We start from the raw sequence: 17,275 nt of genomic DNA, 5'->3' as shown, positions 1-17,275 counted from the left end.
CGAATCGTCTGCTGCGGCCTCAGTCTGTCTTCTTTTCCTCCTCTGTGATCAGGACAGGTTTTACCAGGCTTGTCACGACTTTACTTTCCCAGGATTCTTCATTTAGAAGCCATTACTGATGCACTTCAATTGGCGGATTCTTAAATGAGCCAATGCACTCATCAGAGATTCTGCATTAAATTAAAGGACAGACTTTTTGCATTTTACAGCACCACCACTTATAGCAGCACAGAACATCCCATAATTAGCTGGCGGATTAAGGTGCACCTTACAGTTTAGCAGATCACAGCCTTGCATTCTAATTAAAGTAATTAGCAACCTATCTCTCTCCATGCTTTGGTAAATTCTTACTCAGAAAATGCATAAAACTGAAGCTGTGGAAATTAAATGGAAGACAGCCTTCATGTGCATGTTTTAGTTGTTGTTTTTTTTTAATGTAAAAAAACATATTAAAAGTTTAAAACTGTGCTGCAGCAAGAAAACAGAAATGAAGTTGAGTCCTAAAAAAGTATTTCCAAAGTAAAGTGGCGTTTCAGCAGCTGGTGGTGGGATTGAGTCCTGCTGGTTTCTGTGTTGCTTTTGCTCATTTTAACCAATAATCTAACATAATCTGGTTTTAGAAGGAATGAATAAGGGAATATTAAGCTTTCGGGATGGACAACCTCAATCTTTTGAATTTATATTTTAGCTGTTCTTCCAGTTATCTTAATTTTAAAACTGTCATCCAATTTTCAAAACCTAAGACGATGAAACATTCTAGTTATGACATGTTTGGAGCCTCTCAGCACATGCCATCTGATTTCATTCAGTTCATGTTCAATGGACGGATGTTAAACTGGAAATCTCACAAAACCAAACATGATTTCAGAGTAGGCAAACATGGCTGACTGGGGAGGAGCAATGGTGATGGTTTGTGGACTTTAACAGAAAAAACGAGAAAAAGATGTCTGCGATGTTGACTGGACTTTTTGGTTTTCCATAGCAGTTATTTTGTCTCTGTCTTTTAAGCTGCTTTCACACCAACCCTGTTTAGTTTGCTTTAATCAAACTCTAGTTTGTCTAGAAAGTCTGGCTCCTTTGGGGAGGTGTGAATGTGCAATCAATCTCCGATGTGGACCACAAAAAAGAGAACTCTAGTCCGCCAAAAACATTGATCTCGGTTCAACTAAAGTGAACTCTAATGTGAATATGTGAATGGCAGTGCAGGGCATTCTGGGAAAATCCAAACTCAACAAACTCCTGAGTCTAGCGCTAGCGGGAGAAATGGCTCATGTTTTTTTCAAAAGACAAAATAGAAAGCTTACAATGACTGAAATCTGACACCACTCCATTTTTGTTTACATTTATGAAGAAGGAAGTTGCGCTCAGTGTCTTCACAGGTTTTCATGTTGTTTCTGTCAGTAGTTCTTGGTGCAGCGCCACCACTGGTGGGGAGGGGAACAGGTTTTTCAATTAGTTTGGATCGTTTGCGACAGTGCAGTGTGAAAGTGAATCACAGCAGCTGAAAATGTAACAAATGTTGCAATTTTGGTCCCCAATCAAACCATATCTACCGGACCACCAATGAAAAAACGCCCTAAGATTCTCCTTTGTGTTTCCGTCACCTTGCTTTCTGGTGACGGGTCGCATTCAAGAGGCTGTGCTCTCGTTTATCCTCAGGCAACACCCCACACTTCGGGATGTGGGATATCCAACACGTTTTTATCCGGTTTTATCCTTCTGAGCTGACTAGATCACTCTTGCACGCCACACATGGTAGGAATATCTTTTAAGATTGTCTTTAGGGCCATCACGATGTTCAGGGCATCCTTTAGCACCATGTATTGCTAAAGGATACAAAGAATCATTTTATTTATATAGCTGAAAATGTGCTATATAAATAAAATAACCTTTAACTTAAGATTGGGACTAAAGTGGGCATAAAAATTTTGCCTAGGCAGAACAAGGATACTACTGAAAAACATAATTCTGGAAATGTGCACAAAAAAGAAAATGTCCCTTTTGACAAGAATTTGAGTGTCAAACGAACCGTTGCTGAGTGAAAACTAAAACTTGTTCAGATCAGAGTGAAAGGCCTCTCTTGTTAAGTTTTATGTCTGTAGTTTTTTTTTGGCTTGGCCGTATGACAGATTAAAATGGCCCTTCAGTTTCAGTTTGTCTGATGGTTGTTCACACTCTGCACTCTTTGATGATTTGACAAAGAAACTGAACTATTCTACCAGCGACAAACAGGCTGGGTGATCCCGACATCAAGAAGACATTGAGTTGCTAAAGAAAAGTGACAAATAGTTGCTACGACTGAAGCGCAGAGAGAACGGGTGTGAAAAGAGGAAAACAAGGCGTCCAACTGAACAATGACTTGGTATGCAGCAGTAATGATGAAGATAATTGCTTACTAAACTAGTTTTCCACTAAACCAACTGTGCAATTGCCTCATCTCTGAAGACTCTGCCTGCGAAATGACACATCGAAAGTTGTTCCAGTAATTAAGCACCGCGTCCCCCCTCGGACATTTTTCCGCACAGTTAACGATTTTATCCCCAAGTGTGCAGAAATCAATACCCAGCAATGCAACGACACCCGTTTGTATCATGGGGCTTTTCTTTGGAAATCATTTTCTGTTTTGGCTTCATTTTAAAAACCAAAGCTATTGGAGAAGGTTAAATGTGGAGCTGTTGAAAGTTGTGGTATTTTTATTGAGGTTTTATAGCTGAAATGGCAAATCAAATAACATTTGATTAAACAAAAATCTACAAGATGCAGTTTACTGTTTTTAGTGAGTTGTAAAAGATCAGAGCTTAAATAATGACCCTAATGATCTATTTCTGGCTCCATACTGTGGTGACAGTGTATCCATATATGAATATAAACCTTATTTAATGCAGAACCTGGAACTTCTGCATTTTATTATTTTATTTTACAGATTCAAAAGGAGCTGCTACTATTAATTACTTTACTAATTCATTATTCTACGATTAATCGGATAAAAAAATTCACATTTTGCAGAGTAACCTCAATAATTTTTTATGCAATAGTAGAAATGCATTAAAAGATGCAAATAAATAAATAAATAAAAGCCATTATTAAATGAGAGGGCATTTTATTGCTCAAAATGCAATAGTAATTTGTCTTTAGTGAATGTTTGATTATTTATAGACTAATATACCGATTAATAATTGGATAGCTAAAGGTGTTTTGAGACTTTTTTGTTGTTTTTTACAGTATTTGATCCAGTTGAGGAGTTTTGGGAAGAACACATTTACAGACCTTAAATGCAATATCTATATTTTTTGTTAAATTTTGGTTAAACTACTTCTTTGACTTTATTGTTCTTCCAACAAATGGTCTTTTTTACACCTGTATACTCCAGTTAACGATTAATCAGTTACTGAATTAGTTTACAATTATTTCAATAGCCGATTAATCCCAATAATCGTTTTGGCCCTAGATACAAGAAATGTAATAAATTTTTGTATGTTCAGTCCTCAGTTTTTGCACCACTCCTCTGCACTCTGAAGACTAAACTCCTTTTCCACAAGGTGGGAAATGGCTGCAGGCTAGCATTAAGGTGGAGAAATGATGGTCATTACACATCATCATTATCATCAAAGTCTCATTAGCTGACCTGGATGATAGACTTTGTAGGAGTGTGTGACTGTTGGAAAAGTAACAAGAGACAGCCAACCGTTTTTATTCATTTAATCCTTTGATAAGTTTCAAGAGGAGCTGCATCTATTCATTTTTCATTATTAGGATCTCTTTGAACATTTGTAAAGCCAGCAGAACAAAAAGTGAACTCTCCTGAGGTCACTGTCCGCCACAGTTTGCTTTAAATTTTTTATTAGCGCCGCACAATATATTGAATCACAGGCGTCAAAACAACCTCAAAGTGTAAAACATCCAAAAAATGGTAGAGTGCCCAAAAAGTACTCAAGTAAAAGTAGCAATACTTCAAGTAAAAATTAAAACTAGCCGTCCAAGAAATTACTCAAGAGTAAAACAGTATTTGGTAAAAAAGTCTACTCAGGTACTGAGTAATGGATCAAATGATCAATCATTTAATATTTAAAAATTACATCATCAGATGGACCAAAATATAAAGTTTAATGGAAATTTTGGTATTTTAAGGACCAAAATTACAATAATTCATATAAGTTACAAAAAATAGCAAAATCAGACAAAATAATTTTTTTCCAAATCAATTTCTTCCAATAAAAATCTTAGGAAACAAAAACTGCAGGTGTGTGTCTGTGTCTGGTGGACTTTTGGTTAAAACATGTTTGTTTTACATTCAGTGGGTAGAAAATCCAGAAATTCTACTTAAGCAAGAGTAGAAATACTTAATAATAAAATTACTCAAGTAAAAGTAAAAAGCAATTTTTTTCAAAAAAGTAAATGTAATTGGGAAAAGCTAATTAGTTACTATCCAACTCTGAAAGCATCACAATCACAAAGGACTACTGGGACACGGTATGTTTATGGAAAATCTTTCACAGCTGTCTCAAAAAACGTTTTTGGAGTGGCCTAATCAAAGTCCAGTTATAAATCAAGTTGGAAATCCTCTAATGTGCTGAATTTTATATCCAAATTCCTGCACAGAGATGTGAAGACTCACTACCAGTTCTCTAACACTTGATGACAGTTACTGGGTTTAGCTGTGATTACTCTAACATTTGTTTTATAATCTCAAACTTTTAAGCAGGAGGGAAAAAACAAAATTAATATTTAGCCAAATTCTCATTTTCCTCACTTTATGTAGGCATCAGAATTAGTACAACAATGTTTGCTGGATAGTAAATTATTGTGATAAATGATATTATTGTTGTTTTAAGACAATTTTCAAGTAACATGATGATAATGGCATAAAAATGCAAGTTTACCCTATAAAAGATAGTAAACTTTAAAATTTGTAAAGAACAGTTAAAACTGGAACTGGAAGATATTTTTAAAAAATCCAAACAATAAATAAAACAGAAATAAAAACCGCTTACAGCCACAGCCATAAATAAAATTGATTATTATGTGTCTGCAAACAAAATTGCCCTTCAAAAATGATTGATCATCAGAATGGAAAAGATCAAATTCTAATTTATCATGTGATTAACTGATTATTTTCTTATCGTGACAGGCTTAATCAGAATCTACAACTTGGCTTTTTATCTTTTGTATTACAATAAATCTTCTTTTGTTCTTGAAATATTTATACGGAGGCTTAATGGAGACTTTTCAACTAATTTAGATTGACTTGTGTATTTGACTGAGGTGAACTTAAAAGGGCATCTTTGTCTTTGATTACAGCAGAACACAATTAAAAAGTGTCAAGAAAATCCGAGCTCATCCCACTTCCCCATGCTGGAGATTTTAGTTTAACAGTAATAATAAATAAAGTTATCTTTAAAATGAATCACTCAAGTGACATCAAGGCCCAACAGTAGACTTAAGTGTCAATAAAGTTAGTTTAACAGTAATAATAAATAAAGTTATCTTTAAAATGAATCACTCAAGTGACATCTAGGCCCAACAGTAGACTTAAGTGTCAATAAAATAAATCTGGTTGTGTGTGTTGTTTTTGTCTCATGCAAACTTTGCTTTAATTCTACTTTTTTCTATCTAATCATAAGAAATCATAGTCAGTCAGAAAGAGTCATTAAACAGGAAAAGCAGGTTTCCTGGAAAAAGAGGAAGTAAGTTCCAGCCTGCAGATTTATAAAAATAGCTGAGACTATTCTTTATTTCAAAGGTAAAGTTTTAAAGAATGAAATCTAAACATTTTTGAGTAATTTGATAAGATTCAAAGTAAAATACTTATATTAATATTGGTTTACTTGTAATAATACTTACAGTTACATTTGTGGGAACACTTACAAGAAAAACAAGTAACTGTAACTTTGGCATCAAATAATTAGAATCATGGATTATTCTTGGTTTCTTTTCAGAAAACATCTGTAATAACTCACATTAAGATTATAATAAGTATAATTAATAAGTTATGGTTATAAAATCATAAATGAATGATAAATCAGAGAAGCTAAAGAAAATAAATGTGATATAAGTTATGGTTATAAAATTATAAATGAATGCTAAAATCAGAGAAGCTAAAGAAAATAAAAGTGATATAAATGTGATTTTGACATTGAACTTGAAATGGTGTAAAAGGTGTAACTGCAATTAAACATCACTGATATGTTGGAGGTAGAGAGTAGGTGAAAGGTGAAAGGCAAGGAACTAACAGGAGAGCAGAGATGATCAACGCCTTATTTAGAGAGTAGGTGAAAGGTTGTGCAGGCAATGGACATAGGAGGTTGAGCAACCCTGAGACATTAGCACAGACATCAGGAAATGTCTGTAAGACAGTGATGGATATGAGATCATCTGTCTGAGCAGTCAGAAACCCTATAAAAGGTGAGTGCAAAAGAGGAACCGTTCGTTGGATCCTCCGGGCAGCTTCGAGCCAAGATCGAGATGGACAAAGAACTCTGCAGCTGAAGAAGAGCCGGGGCCACGGAGCCGAAGACTGTCCGGCCATGGGGACCAACCCGTCAGCCCCACAACCTGTGGCTTCAAATCGCACTTCTCTCATCGGCTGGGTTCAGACCCCAAAGACAAAGATGAAGACAAAGGCAAAGACAAAGAAGAAGAACTGGTGCCTTCCTTCCTGCCAGCACCAAGTCCTGTGTGACCTCACCATCCATGCGGAGAGGAGGCTCATCAGACCTACAGAGATTCCTGCCTTCGCTGATCAACATCTTCCTCCTGCTGCAACACCTTCTTCATCATCAGACCTGCGGAGATCCTGGCCTTCATCGATCGGCGTCTTCCTCCTGCTGCAACACCTTCTTCATCATCAGACCTGCGGAGATCCTGGCCTTCATCGATCGGCGTCTTCCTCCTGCTGCAGCACCTTCTTCGTCATCGTGCCAGGTCTGGGGTTCGAGGCGCCAGGCTCCGTCCGTCTCTCTCAAAGGTTCCTTTTTTAGTTCTCAGTGTCAGCAGTAGGGAAAGATAGACTAGATGATTGATTTTACTTATTTGATTATTTCTGCTACTGAATTAAGCTGTACTGACCCTTGCAAAAATGCCTTACTAATAAAATATTTAGCATAAAGAAAATCTAAAAGATGTTGTGGACATTCAGTTAATGAGTCACCTTAAAGTTCTTTGATGGTTGTAAAATAGCTGTGATGTTTGATTCTGGAGAGGAAGAGGGGGAAAATGTTTTATAGGTTGCTGGTAGCCCAAATTTAAAACAACATCCTTGGGACTCGCCCGAGTCACTAAAACCTACCTGGTTCAATAACAAATGCAAGTTGTAAAATAGAGAACGAGCGACCGTTAACAGGTGTGCTCTGTGAAACTAGTTGGCTGTAGGCTGCTCAGTCTGGCTAATTCACAGAGGGAAGAAGGGTGAGACACCTGGATGTAGGCCGTTAAAAATCAGGTGAATCGTTTCTCGAAACCAGCTTAAACAGAGTTTACTTCAGTTCTGGACAGGGTAAATCCCGGCAGATTTAGGAAACTCAATTAACCCGTTAGATGGAGAGCTGGTAGCACATCTCCCCTCTCAGAAGAGGAAGTACGAGAGTGAGAGAGTAGAGACAGAAAGGAGGGGGGGGGTGTTGCGCAACAACAAAAGTCATGACTTTACTTCTATTGTTCAGATGAAAGCTGCTTTATTTTCATTTAGAAAAATTTCTTTAGTTTTTAGACTTTGGCACTTTGTTTTTTCAGTGTTCTTCCCTCAACTCTCATATTTCTGGAAATGTATCCATCCATCCATCCATCCATCCATTTTGTAACACCCTTGTCCCCAGTGGGGTCTGCTGAGGTGCTGGTGCCTCTCCAGTGAACGTTTTGGGCGAGAGGCGGGGTCACCCTGGACAGGTCGCCAGTCTGTCACAGGGCAGAAATGTTTCCATATTTATTGTATTTCAAATATAGTTTAAAAAAAACATGAAGAAAGAGCTTCAAATTTCGGGGTTTTTCCTGCTTTTCCAGTCACTAGCTGCAGAAGTCTACAGTGTTTACACACACACACACACACAGTGTGTTGCATTTTCTGTCGCCTTATTGATCCGCTGCCTTCTGTTATTTAAGCAAAGCGCTGCTAGAACACGAAGTGATCGACCGGCAGAGAAGAGAAAAGATCTCCGTCGTGAGCGACTTTGTCTCACTCATTCTCTTACAAGACTTCAGTGATTATTTAATGCTCTTTAGTAAAATGCAAAATGTGACGGGATTCTTTCAGCTTCACGGTTTCAGATTCAATTTGAGACTGAACTACAGCTGCAACTAACGATTGTTTTACTAATCGATTATTCTGACAATTAACCTTATAAATAATTGCCACATTCTGTAGATTTTTTAATTTAATAAGGTGAACTTTTTGATATAGTATTAAAGATATATTAAAAGATGCTAATAAACAAGTAATTACATTTATTTTTAACTAAGAAAATAAACAGCATTCCTTTAGTGGACGCTTGTCATTTGTATCAAATGATGCAAATACAGCAAAAAAGAGAAATGAATTCTAACATCAACATGTTAAAAGCTCAGCACCTTCTAATCGATTTAACAACAGTACAGTGCAACATGTTGATTCATTTTTGGATTAACTGATTAATAATTGAACAGCATACTTATTTATTTTATTTATTTTTTTTACAGAATTTGATTTAGGTGAAGTTTTGAGTTTGTGTTTACAGACAGTGCTTTTTTTGTTTGGTAAAATAAGAAATTTATTTTAAAAAATTTACACAGTTTTCGTTTAATTTTGTTTTTAATGTGTAATTCTTTCAACAAATGGCCTTTTTGAGTCTGTGTTCTCTAGTTGACAATTAATCAATTACTAAATTGGTGGATTATTATTTCAATTATCGATTAATCACAATTAATCCGATTAATCGTTTCAGTGGTAGACTGAACAGACCAAAGCAGTTGAGATGCAGAACATTTTACCCAAAGTAAACAATAAATAAATAAAAATAAGCTGCTCCCTGGGGAGGACAGTATCCTCCTGGTTTGTAGCTCCTGTTGTACTGAGGACATGATATTCAAGCTGACCTGGACTTATTTTTAATTCTGTTTCCAGCCTCTCAAAGCTGAATTCATGCAGCTAATCAAATAACAAGGCTTTCAGTGATGGAACCACAAACAGTAAGCAGTCCGCCTCACATGGACTGCTCTCGTCTCATTAGGATCATTGTTGTTTATTATAGTTTCATTTCCAGCACCTTTCTGACTCACTGCTAGATACTCCATCCTCTGCTTTTACCACCTATATGGTCTCAAACTTCTTCTTTTTTACAAACTCCTGACTTTTCAATGTCGGAGAGCATCCTAGTTTAGATTTTTAAAATTTAAATCTATAAAAGGGCAGTGTAATGCAAAATAGACTTCTTTTTTTTAAGCTTTACATCATGTCATAATGTTATTCCCTCTTGAAAGCAAACCTGGAGTGTTGCCCTGTTTGTTTCATGCATGTTTGAGAAATGATTTAATCTCCATGGCAACCATTCAGCTGTGCAAAACGCCTGGATGGACCTAACCTCACCTTCAAGAGCAGCTCCTCCTCAGAGCTGCCGTTTGCAAGCTTCTGCCTCACAGAGCAGCTCTCCTCCACTCAGCTCCTTCAGACTAGCCAGCAGCAATTAGCAAACACCTGGTGGGTCAGCTGAGCCCATTATAGGAGCTGCTTCTCGGTGAAACGCCGGTAAAACGTTTTTAAAGGGTTAATAAAGGAGCTGTGTTACGATGACTTCCTAGAGGCGGAGTTTCAGAACGAGCAGGAGATCTTAAAGACACAGAGGCCCAATTTCAAGACCATAGAGTCCAAAGTCAAATGTCTTTGAAGTCATATTTGATGTTTCATTTTTATAACAACAGTTACTTGATTGTGCTATGAAATGGCCCTACATGCCTGGATAACACATAATGCTGCCACTTTAATCATAAAAATATTTTTTCTCACAAATTTAACATTTTTTGATGGAGAATTTTAAATCTTTTTATTGTAAATCTAGAAGTTTCACAGGATTTTTTTTTTTGGCAGAAATTTATTCCTCTGTGCACAACTATTATTTTTCTTTCATGTACAATCTTCCTAAAACTAAATAAAAAATAAGTACATTCAGGTTTTTCCCAGGCAAATATAATCTCTATAGTCTACTTAATTTAATTTACTCTTGGCATCGGTTTTAGAAATGTCCGCTCATCAAACTGCGTTTGACTCGGCGTGTCCCTTCAGGGTTACCATAAAATGCCTTGACATGGAGTTAAATTCGACCTCAAAGCAGGACGTTTTTTAAAGCCGCGTGTCATCTTAATCAGAGCGAAGGCGACTGAAAAACCAGCCTGAGAGGCTCACTGCTGGCGCTCTGAGTCCTATAAATTGAGTTGTGCTCACACACTCCCAAAAGCAGAGTGTGTCCTTGAATGTGGGGATAAATCTGGCAAAATTTACCTCAAGTTTTTAAATGAACTATTGGTATTTTTTGGGTGGCAGAGCCAGAAAAAGAAGACTTTATCTCTGAAACACACACTTTATTGCACAATGGTTTCTTCCGCCTGGTGGCCATTAGTCAGGCCAATCACACTGATGCGTTTGGACCCGGGTTCACTGGTTCACCAGGATCTTGGCAGCCTGTTGTGTGTGTGTGTGTGTGTGTGTGTGTGTGTGTGTGTGTGTGTGTTCCTCTGCAGCATTCTGAGTAGTGCATTTCATCTGCAGAAGTGTCTCGTGACAGAGATTTTTAGCTCCTCTAAGAGCTTCTTCGTCTTAAGCTGATGAGAGTCTGAATAATTCAGTCGCTCCGAGGAAAAGATGCTTTATTTTACTGCAAACCAAATATTCTCAGTCGCTGTTGGTCTCTGATCTCGGGCAATTCATTGCTCATTTATGAACACAAAGCTCCAAATAAAAGCACAGGCTGTGAATTCGAACCTTTATATATACTGTTGAGTTGAACTGACAGGAAAGGCAAAGAAACGTGTTTCTATCTTTTTAAAAGCTTCTATCTTCAGCAGGAAAAGCTTCACTTTGCGCTGGATTTGAGTGCCGACCTGCTGCTACTGACTGAAATGTTAGCTCCATGTTTTAACTGCTCATAATTGGAATATGCAGCTTTATTTTTTAACCAGATTCAGTCAAGGAAAAGCTAAAACTGAGCACACACCATGAGTACACTGCAAAAACATTCAATTTTACCAAGTATATTTGGTCTAGTTTTTAGTGGAAATGTCTTGGTACACTTAAACTAAGACAAAATTATACATGTATTTATTACAATAAACGATAATGTTGTTTTGAGACCATTTTCAACCAACATACTGGTAATGACATAATTCAAGAACCCATTTTCAAAGATCAATAAACTTTAAATGAACATTTGGAATTGGAAAAAAAAAATTAATATCTAGAATAAATAACCAAAATAACAAATAAAATCAGATATAAAGTCTGTGAACAAAATTGTCCTTTAAAAAAGGGCTTGTTACAACTTTCATCATCCAGTAGAAAAAGAGAAAAATTCTGAATCATGCAAATGAAAATTGAGTTTCCATTGACAGTATATTATGTTTTTGGATCTTTTGTATAAAACATTAGAAAAACAAAGCTTGTGTATAAACAAGAAGTCTCACTTTAACGTAGATTCTTCATTCAGTGGCGCTTTTCTCACTGGGGAAAGTATCCAAATATTTTTCTCTAGTAAAAAGTTTAGTAAAACTGCTTATAAAAGTTAATTTTTTCCAAAAGTTATATAAGTAAATGCATGATTTCTCTGTAATTTACCATTCCTTTAACACATTTGTAGAGCAAATCTACCCTGACACCACAAGGCCTCAGTTCCCAGTGAAAAGCACAATAAACATAAAAATTAAAGAAAGAAAAAGTTGCCGACCTGCAAGTTGTAGTGGCTCCTATGGCCCAGAGTTTACGCAATACGTAAGCAGTCAGTACACAGAATAGAGTTTTGAAAACATCCAAAGTAATAAATAAATCAGGAAAGTGCCAAAGTTTGTTTTAATTTTAAAGCAGCACCAGTTTAAATGTTTATAGAGTTCACACAAGCAGCAGCAATTTCCTCGTTTAAATATGACTTTTTGCTGTAAATGGCATCAATCTGAAGCGGGGGACTGAAGATAACGTTTTTAAAAAATACGCCACACTGAACCGTCTAGATGAATATATAAACACACAGAGCTGTTGTTTAGTGCTATAATGTTAAATTACAAGGGGCGACAGATAAAAACAAGACCGAATGGTCACAGTTAAATTCACAGGTCATCTGCATCAGAGGAGGAAAACAAGTTGTTGTTTATGAAGAGTCAGAGTCAGTGAAAACAGAAAAAACAAAAACTTATTTAAGAAACTTATCTGCTTCTTTTCATCGTATTAAAAGCCCTGGATGTAGATGTGATCGTCTCCTTCTCTCTACACTGTTTTTCCTGCTTCTCCTGCTCTTTTCTTTCTTCTTTCTTTGTCATGTAGGCTTGGGAGACCAGAAATGATCTTTTTTGAACCAATACATTTTAGAGCGCCAGTTTTGTGTAAAAATCTGTCCCTGTTTGTGTTGGGAGCGCGCACTGCAGCCAGAGAGGCGGAGCCGATCATTTTCACGCAGCTTCTGATCAATTTCTCAGTAAAACGACTCAAATAATCATGATCAGGTTGTAACTGTCAGTTTAATCAACAGCTGCTGTTAAAAAAAATCAACAAAACTCTACAATAACGAAATAAATAAACATAGTCGTTTTCTGTTTTGTTTACTTAGTTTTTTTTTTTTATCACAAAGAGCTCAGTTCACTTATCCTCACTTATGATCAGTCAGCCATCAAACACTGTCTTCCAACACATTGTGTGTATTTATATTTTTACTGCTGATATAAATGGATGAAAGCTGGCTGATGGCACAAAAAGTAGACTTTCTGAAAAAATGAGAGTGTAGGTTTTCTGGCAAATCCTGTTCTAATGTAAAATGTGACAGATCACTGGATAAAAGATATCTCTAATTGATCATTTTTGATAGTTAATGTCATTTTCGGGTTGAAAATAATAAGTTCGAGCATTTACGCTAAATGCCTTAGATAATTTTTCTATTATTCTGAGATGTATGAGAACGTAGTTTCTTTTTTTTCAAAGAAGAAGCCATGGGACAAGGATTAACCAATCATCTTGAGATTTGGGTTGTTTAATCACACCACCACCCAAAACCATCCCTGAGAATTTGGAAACATTTGGTCTTTATTTACCAAAGTTGGTGTTGGAACCAATTATTTCCAACACCAACTGTTGAAAATAATCTGTTCCCCCACCATAACACGGGAACTAATTAATTTACCAGCAAGTCTTTAACTATATGTATTCCTCTCACGTTGGACGACAAATCCTGCAGATTTGGGAACATTTGGTCTTTATTTGTCAGCGTTACCTGGGGGAACTAAATATTTCAGCTGTCTGAAAGAATCTGTTCCCAGTCAATCACATGGGAACTAATTCCATTTAAGAGCAAATGTTTCCAATCTACAGGATTTGTTGTCCATTGTGAGAGGAATGAATACAATTGAAGAGTTTTTGAAAACTCATAATTAGTTCCCATGTTACAGGGAGGGAACCAAATATTTCAGATGGCTGAAATATTTGGTTTCCCCAGGTAACTTTGGCGAATAAAGAGCAAATGTTCCCAAATCTACAGGATTTGTTGTCCATGGTGAGAGGAATGAACATAGTTAAATACTTGCTGTTAAATTAATTAGTTCCCACGTTATGGAGGGGAAACAGATTATTATTATTTCAAACCAATTAAATATTTGATCCCCCCATAACTTTGGTAAATAAAGATCAAAGGTTTTCAAATTCTCAAAGAGGGTGGTGTGACTGAGCGGTGATTGGTTGATCCCTGTCCCATGGTTTTTCCCATGTTCTCATGCATCTCAGAATAATATAGAAATGATTTCAGGTATTTAACATAAATGCTAGAACTTATTATTTTCGACCCAAAAACGACATTAACTATCACAAATTGTGGATCAAGATATTCTGTATTCTGATTCTGACACATGGTCTGTAATCTCTGAGTGTCTTCAGCAGCTTTGTGCAGCTCAGTGTCCTGAATTATTGACCTGCTTCTCCAGCAGCAGCAGCGGCAGCAGCATCACATTTTTCTGTTTCTGAGAAACAGAAAAATGTGTCTCTGCTTTTTTATGTGAAACCTCATCCCCGTCCCGCTCTTTGTGCCCATGAGCCGGGGGATTACCGCGCTGTCAGATTACGGCTCTCCGGATGGCCGCGTGTATTTTGGGGATGGGATTTAAAGGTCAGAGGTCGGTCCCGTGCGCGGCGGTTTGCTTGTGTTATTTTTAACCCCGGTGATGCACAGCAGCAGCCCATTTCTAATTCATGACCACAGGGCGTCGCTGAGCTGATGCCGGGATCATGGAGGCTCATTTACATCCTGAATCTGCTTATTTGTGATGCAGAAGCTTTACAGGCCTCATGCTACGGCTGCTTAATTCACTCGTTTGATTTGGAAGATCTGATTTCATGTTTTTATTCTATATTCTTTGGAATCTATAGGTGCCATCAGAATCATCAAAGTCCTGACTTTCTGATAGAAACAAAAAGAGAGATTGATCATCTGTAATAATCAAATAAAAGATCAAAAGAGCAGTGGGGTTTTTTAATATATATATATTCAAACTGAATTGACTTTTTTGAACGTTTCTGCACATTTCCAATACTCCAGCTGCTTTTCATGAATAAATGCAAAGCTTTTCTGTCTTGTAAACTGAAATCATTGTAACGGCTTCGCTTTTATCCAGTTACACTTCATCCTGAAAACGATTTTCTGCAGCTCAAGCCTGCATTAAATATTCAGGAACATATATGCAACGAGTCGCAAAGTCGAGTATTAACACTGCATTAAATCCTGATAGTGATCGTGTTTAACATCTAATGGAGGGGTGGCCAAAAAAATTAAGATAAAACAAATAAAGTAGCCAGATATCTTTTTTTAATCTTACACTCAACAACTAGGATTTTGCACATTTTCTATCTTATAACAAAGGCATCTAGTTAAGTTACAAAACAGGATTTTTCATAGAAAGCCTGTGAGGGTTAGCTGAGTTTAATAAATAAAATAAAAGCTGATTTGGGTGAAACAAAGTCTCTGGATAGACGGGATTCTACTCTGCTTTTCTATTGCAAGAAAGCCATATCAGAAATAATTTTACCCAGATTTAAAATAAAAAGTTGAACAAACAAATTGGTATTATTCTTGGACTGCAGTCTAACGGCCACAAATGGGACCCGAGCCACGCTTTGGACACCCTTGACCGAATGCGTGTCTGTTGCAGGTTATCTATGCACTGAACACGAAAAACGATGAACACGAGGCGGCCATCGCCACGCTGAAGGAGGCGCATGAAGAGGAGGTGCAGCAGATTCTGTCTGAGACCAGAGAGAAGATCCTGCAGGTGAGTCTTCACTCACACTGCAAAAACTAAAACGAACAAGTCATTTTAGTCTATTTTCTAGTGCAAATATCGTATCACACTTAAAATAAGGCAATACTAACGTAGAATTTTTTTCCAACAAAATATGTAAGCTTGTTTAAAGTGAATAATTCCTTATTATTCATGGAAAACATACTAGTTCCACTGGCAGATTATTTTAATTATTACAATACATTTTCCCATTTTCTAAGTGGAAAAAATCTGCCAGATGAACTATCAATTTTATTTATCAATATTGAGAAATTATTCACTTAAAACGAGCTCTTATATCTCGCTGAAAAATAAATTGTACGTTAGTTTTGTCTCATTTCAAATTAACTAGAAACGAGACCAGAAATACTTGGTGAGATTTAGTGTTTTTACAGTGTTTTCATTGTATTTAAATTCATTAAATTTAAATCAACCCTCTTATTTCATTAATGTAGCCATGCATGTCCGATGAACGGCTGCATTATGACAAAACAAAGAGAGCTACGCTGATCCCATATTGAAGCCACAGAGTCTTTCCAGTGGTCCCCCATCACAACCCGATAACCCCAAAAACGTTTCAGAGTCAAATCCAGTCTGACCCGACTTAGTTAACATTTGAACTACAGCTTGACTCTTTTATCAGAGGGTTTGTTGTAAGAACTCCTGCAAAATGAGCATAAAAGATTTAGACATGGTGTGTTGATCTCATATGTAATTACATGAGTGTTATGCTAATTTTGGGGTTTTTGGGTAAACATTGAATTTATGGTTATAAAGTCATATAAGCCCCATCAAGTATCAACAGCTGGTAATTATCTTCTTCTTTTTGGTCAGAAAATGCTTCATTTGTTTCATTTTCTCCATGAAAACGTGACTTTAGGAGTGAAACTTTGTACCTTTTTGCACCTGCCAGGTCTTCTTTCCCTCCTTTTTAACTCCAGATCAAACACATGATTTCATCACCTCAAAGCGTCGTTACAGAGACTCACCACTGTAAAGTATTATCAGATTAGCCAGGATCTCACAGCCAGCTCTCAGGATGAAATCATCAATATTTTATCAGCAGAATATTCGTCTTTTAGGTTTTTCTGCCTGTGAATGAAATGAAAAAGATCTTATGTTTGGGAGAAATGTGTTTTTCACTGTAGAAATATGGCTCAGTTAAAAAAATGTAAAACAAAATCACTAATAAAATCTCTTAATTACTTAATTAAGAGATTAATTAATTAATTATTATCTCTTAATTATGTAAAAGAATGAATGAGAAAAATCTAATAAGCTGCAACTAACGATTATTTCAATAATGGATTAATCCATTGATTATTCTGACAATTAATTGACTAATCTGACAAGAAATTGTCACATTCTGCAGGTTTTTTATACAACATCAGAAATTTATTAAAAGATGCCAATAAAAAATATTTCAGTTACTTTTTTAAATAAGATTATATATGTTTTTGCCTAAAATGTAATAAAATAGCATTCCTATTGCATGTGCTACACAAATACAAAAAATCTACCGATACAGTCTAGTTCTGAGTATTGGTTTTTATTGATCGATTAATAAGGGAATTGCAAAAGTTACTTAATAGAAATTTTTTAAAAAGATTTTGAACAAAGTGATACGGAGCCCTGCAGGGGACATGGGGATTTTTTTTTTTGTGTGTTCCCTCGCAAAAACTAATCAATTAACACTAGAACTGGAAGGTATTTTAAAAATAAAACACAAATATCAAAAATGATAAACAAAATAGATTTTGAAGTCTGTAAACAAATTTGCCCTTCAAAAACA

The 17,275-nt window shown here is 36.3% G+C and overlaps 1 protein-coding gene across 2 annotated transcripts in view; it reads left to right on the top strand.

The window, feature by feature from the left end:
• fam184a (family with sequence similarity 184 member A) overlaps positions 1-17,275 on the top strand; it is a 129,090-nt gene that overhangs the window by 45,261 nt on the left and 66,554 nt on the right. For both annotated transcript variants that reach the window (XM_014473626.2, XM_005811844.3), the window contains exon 2: positions 15,355-15,474. In XM_014473626.2, coding sequence (XP_014329112.1) covers positions 15,355-15,474 — 120 coding nt within the window. The remainder of the gene's footprint in view (positions 1-15,354; positions 15,475-17,275) is intronic.

The sequence above is a fragment of the Xiphophorus maculatus genome, chromosome 15, assembly GCF_002775205.1.
Source record: "Xiphophorus maculatus strain JP 163 A chromosome 15, X_maculatus-5.0-male, whole genome shotgun sequence".
NCBI lineage: Eukaryota > Metazoa > Chordata > Actinopteri > Cyprinodontiformes > Poeciliidae > Xiphophorus > Xiphophorus maculatus.
The sequence above is the reverse complement of the archived record's forward strand: the minus strand, read 5'-3'. Positions and strand labels throughout refer to the sequence as shown.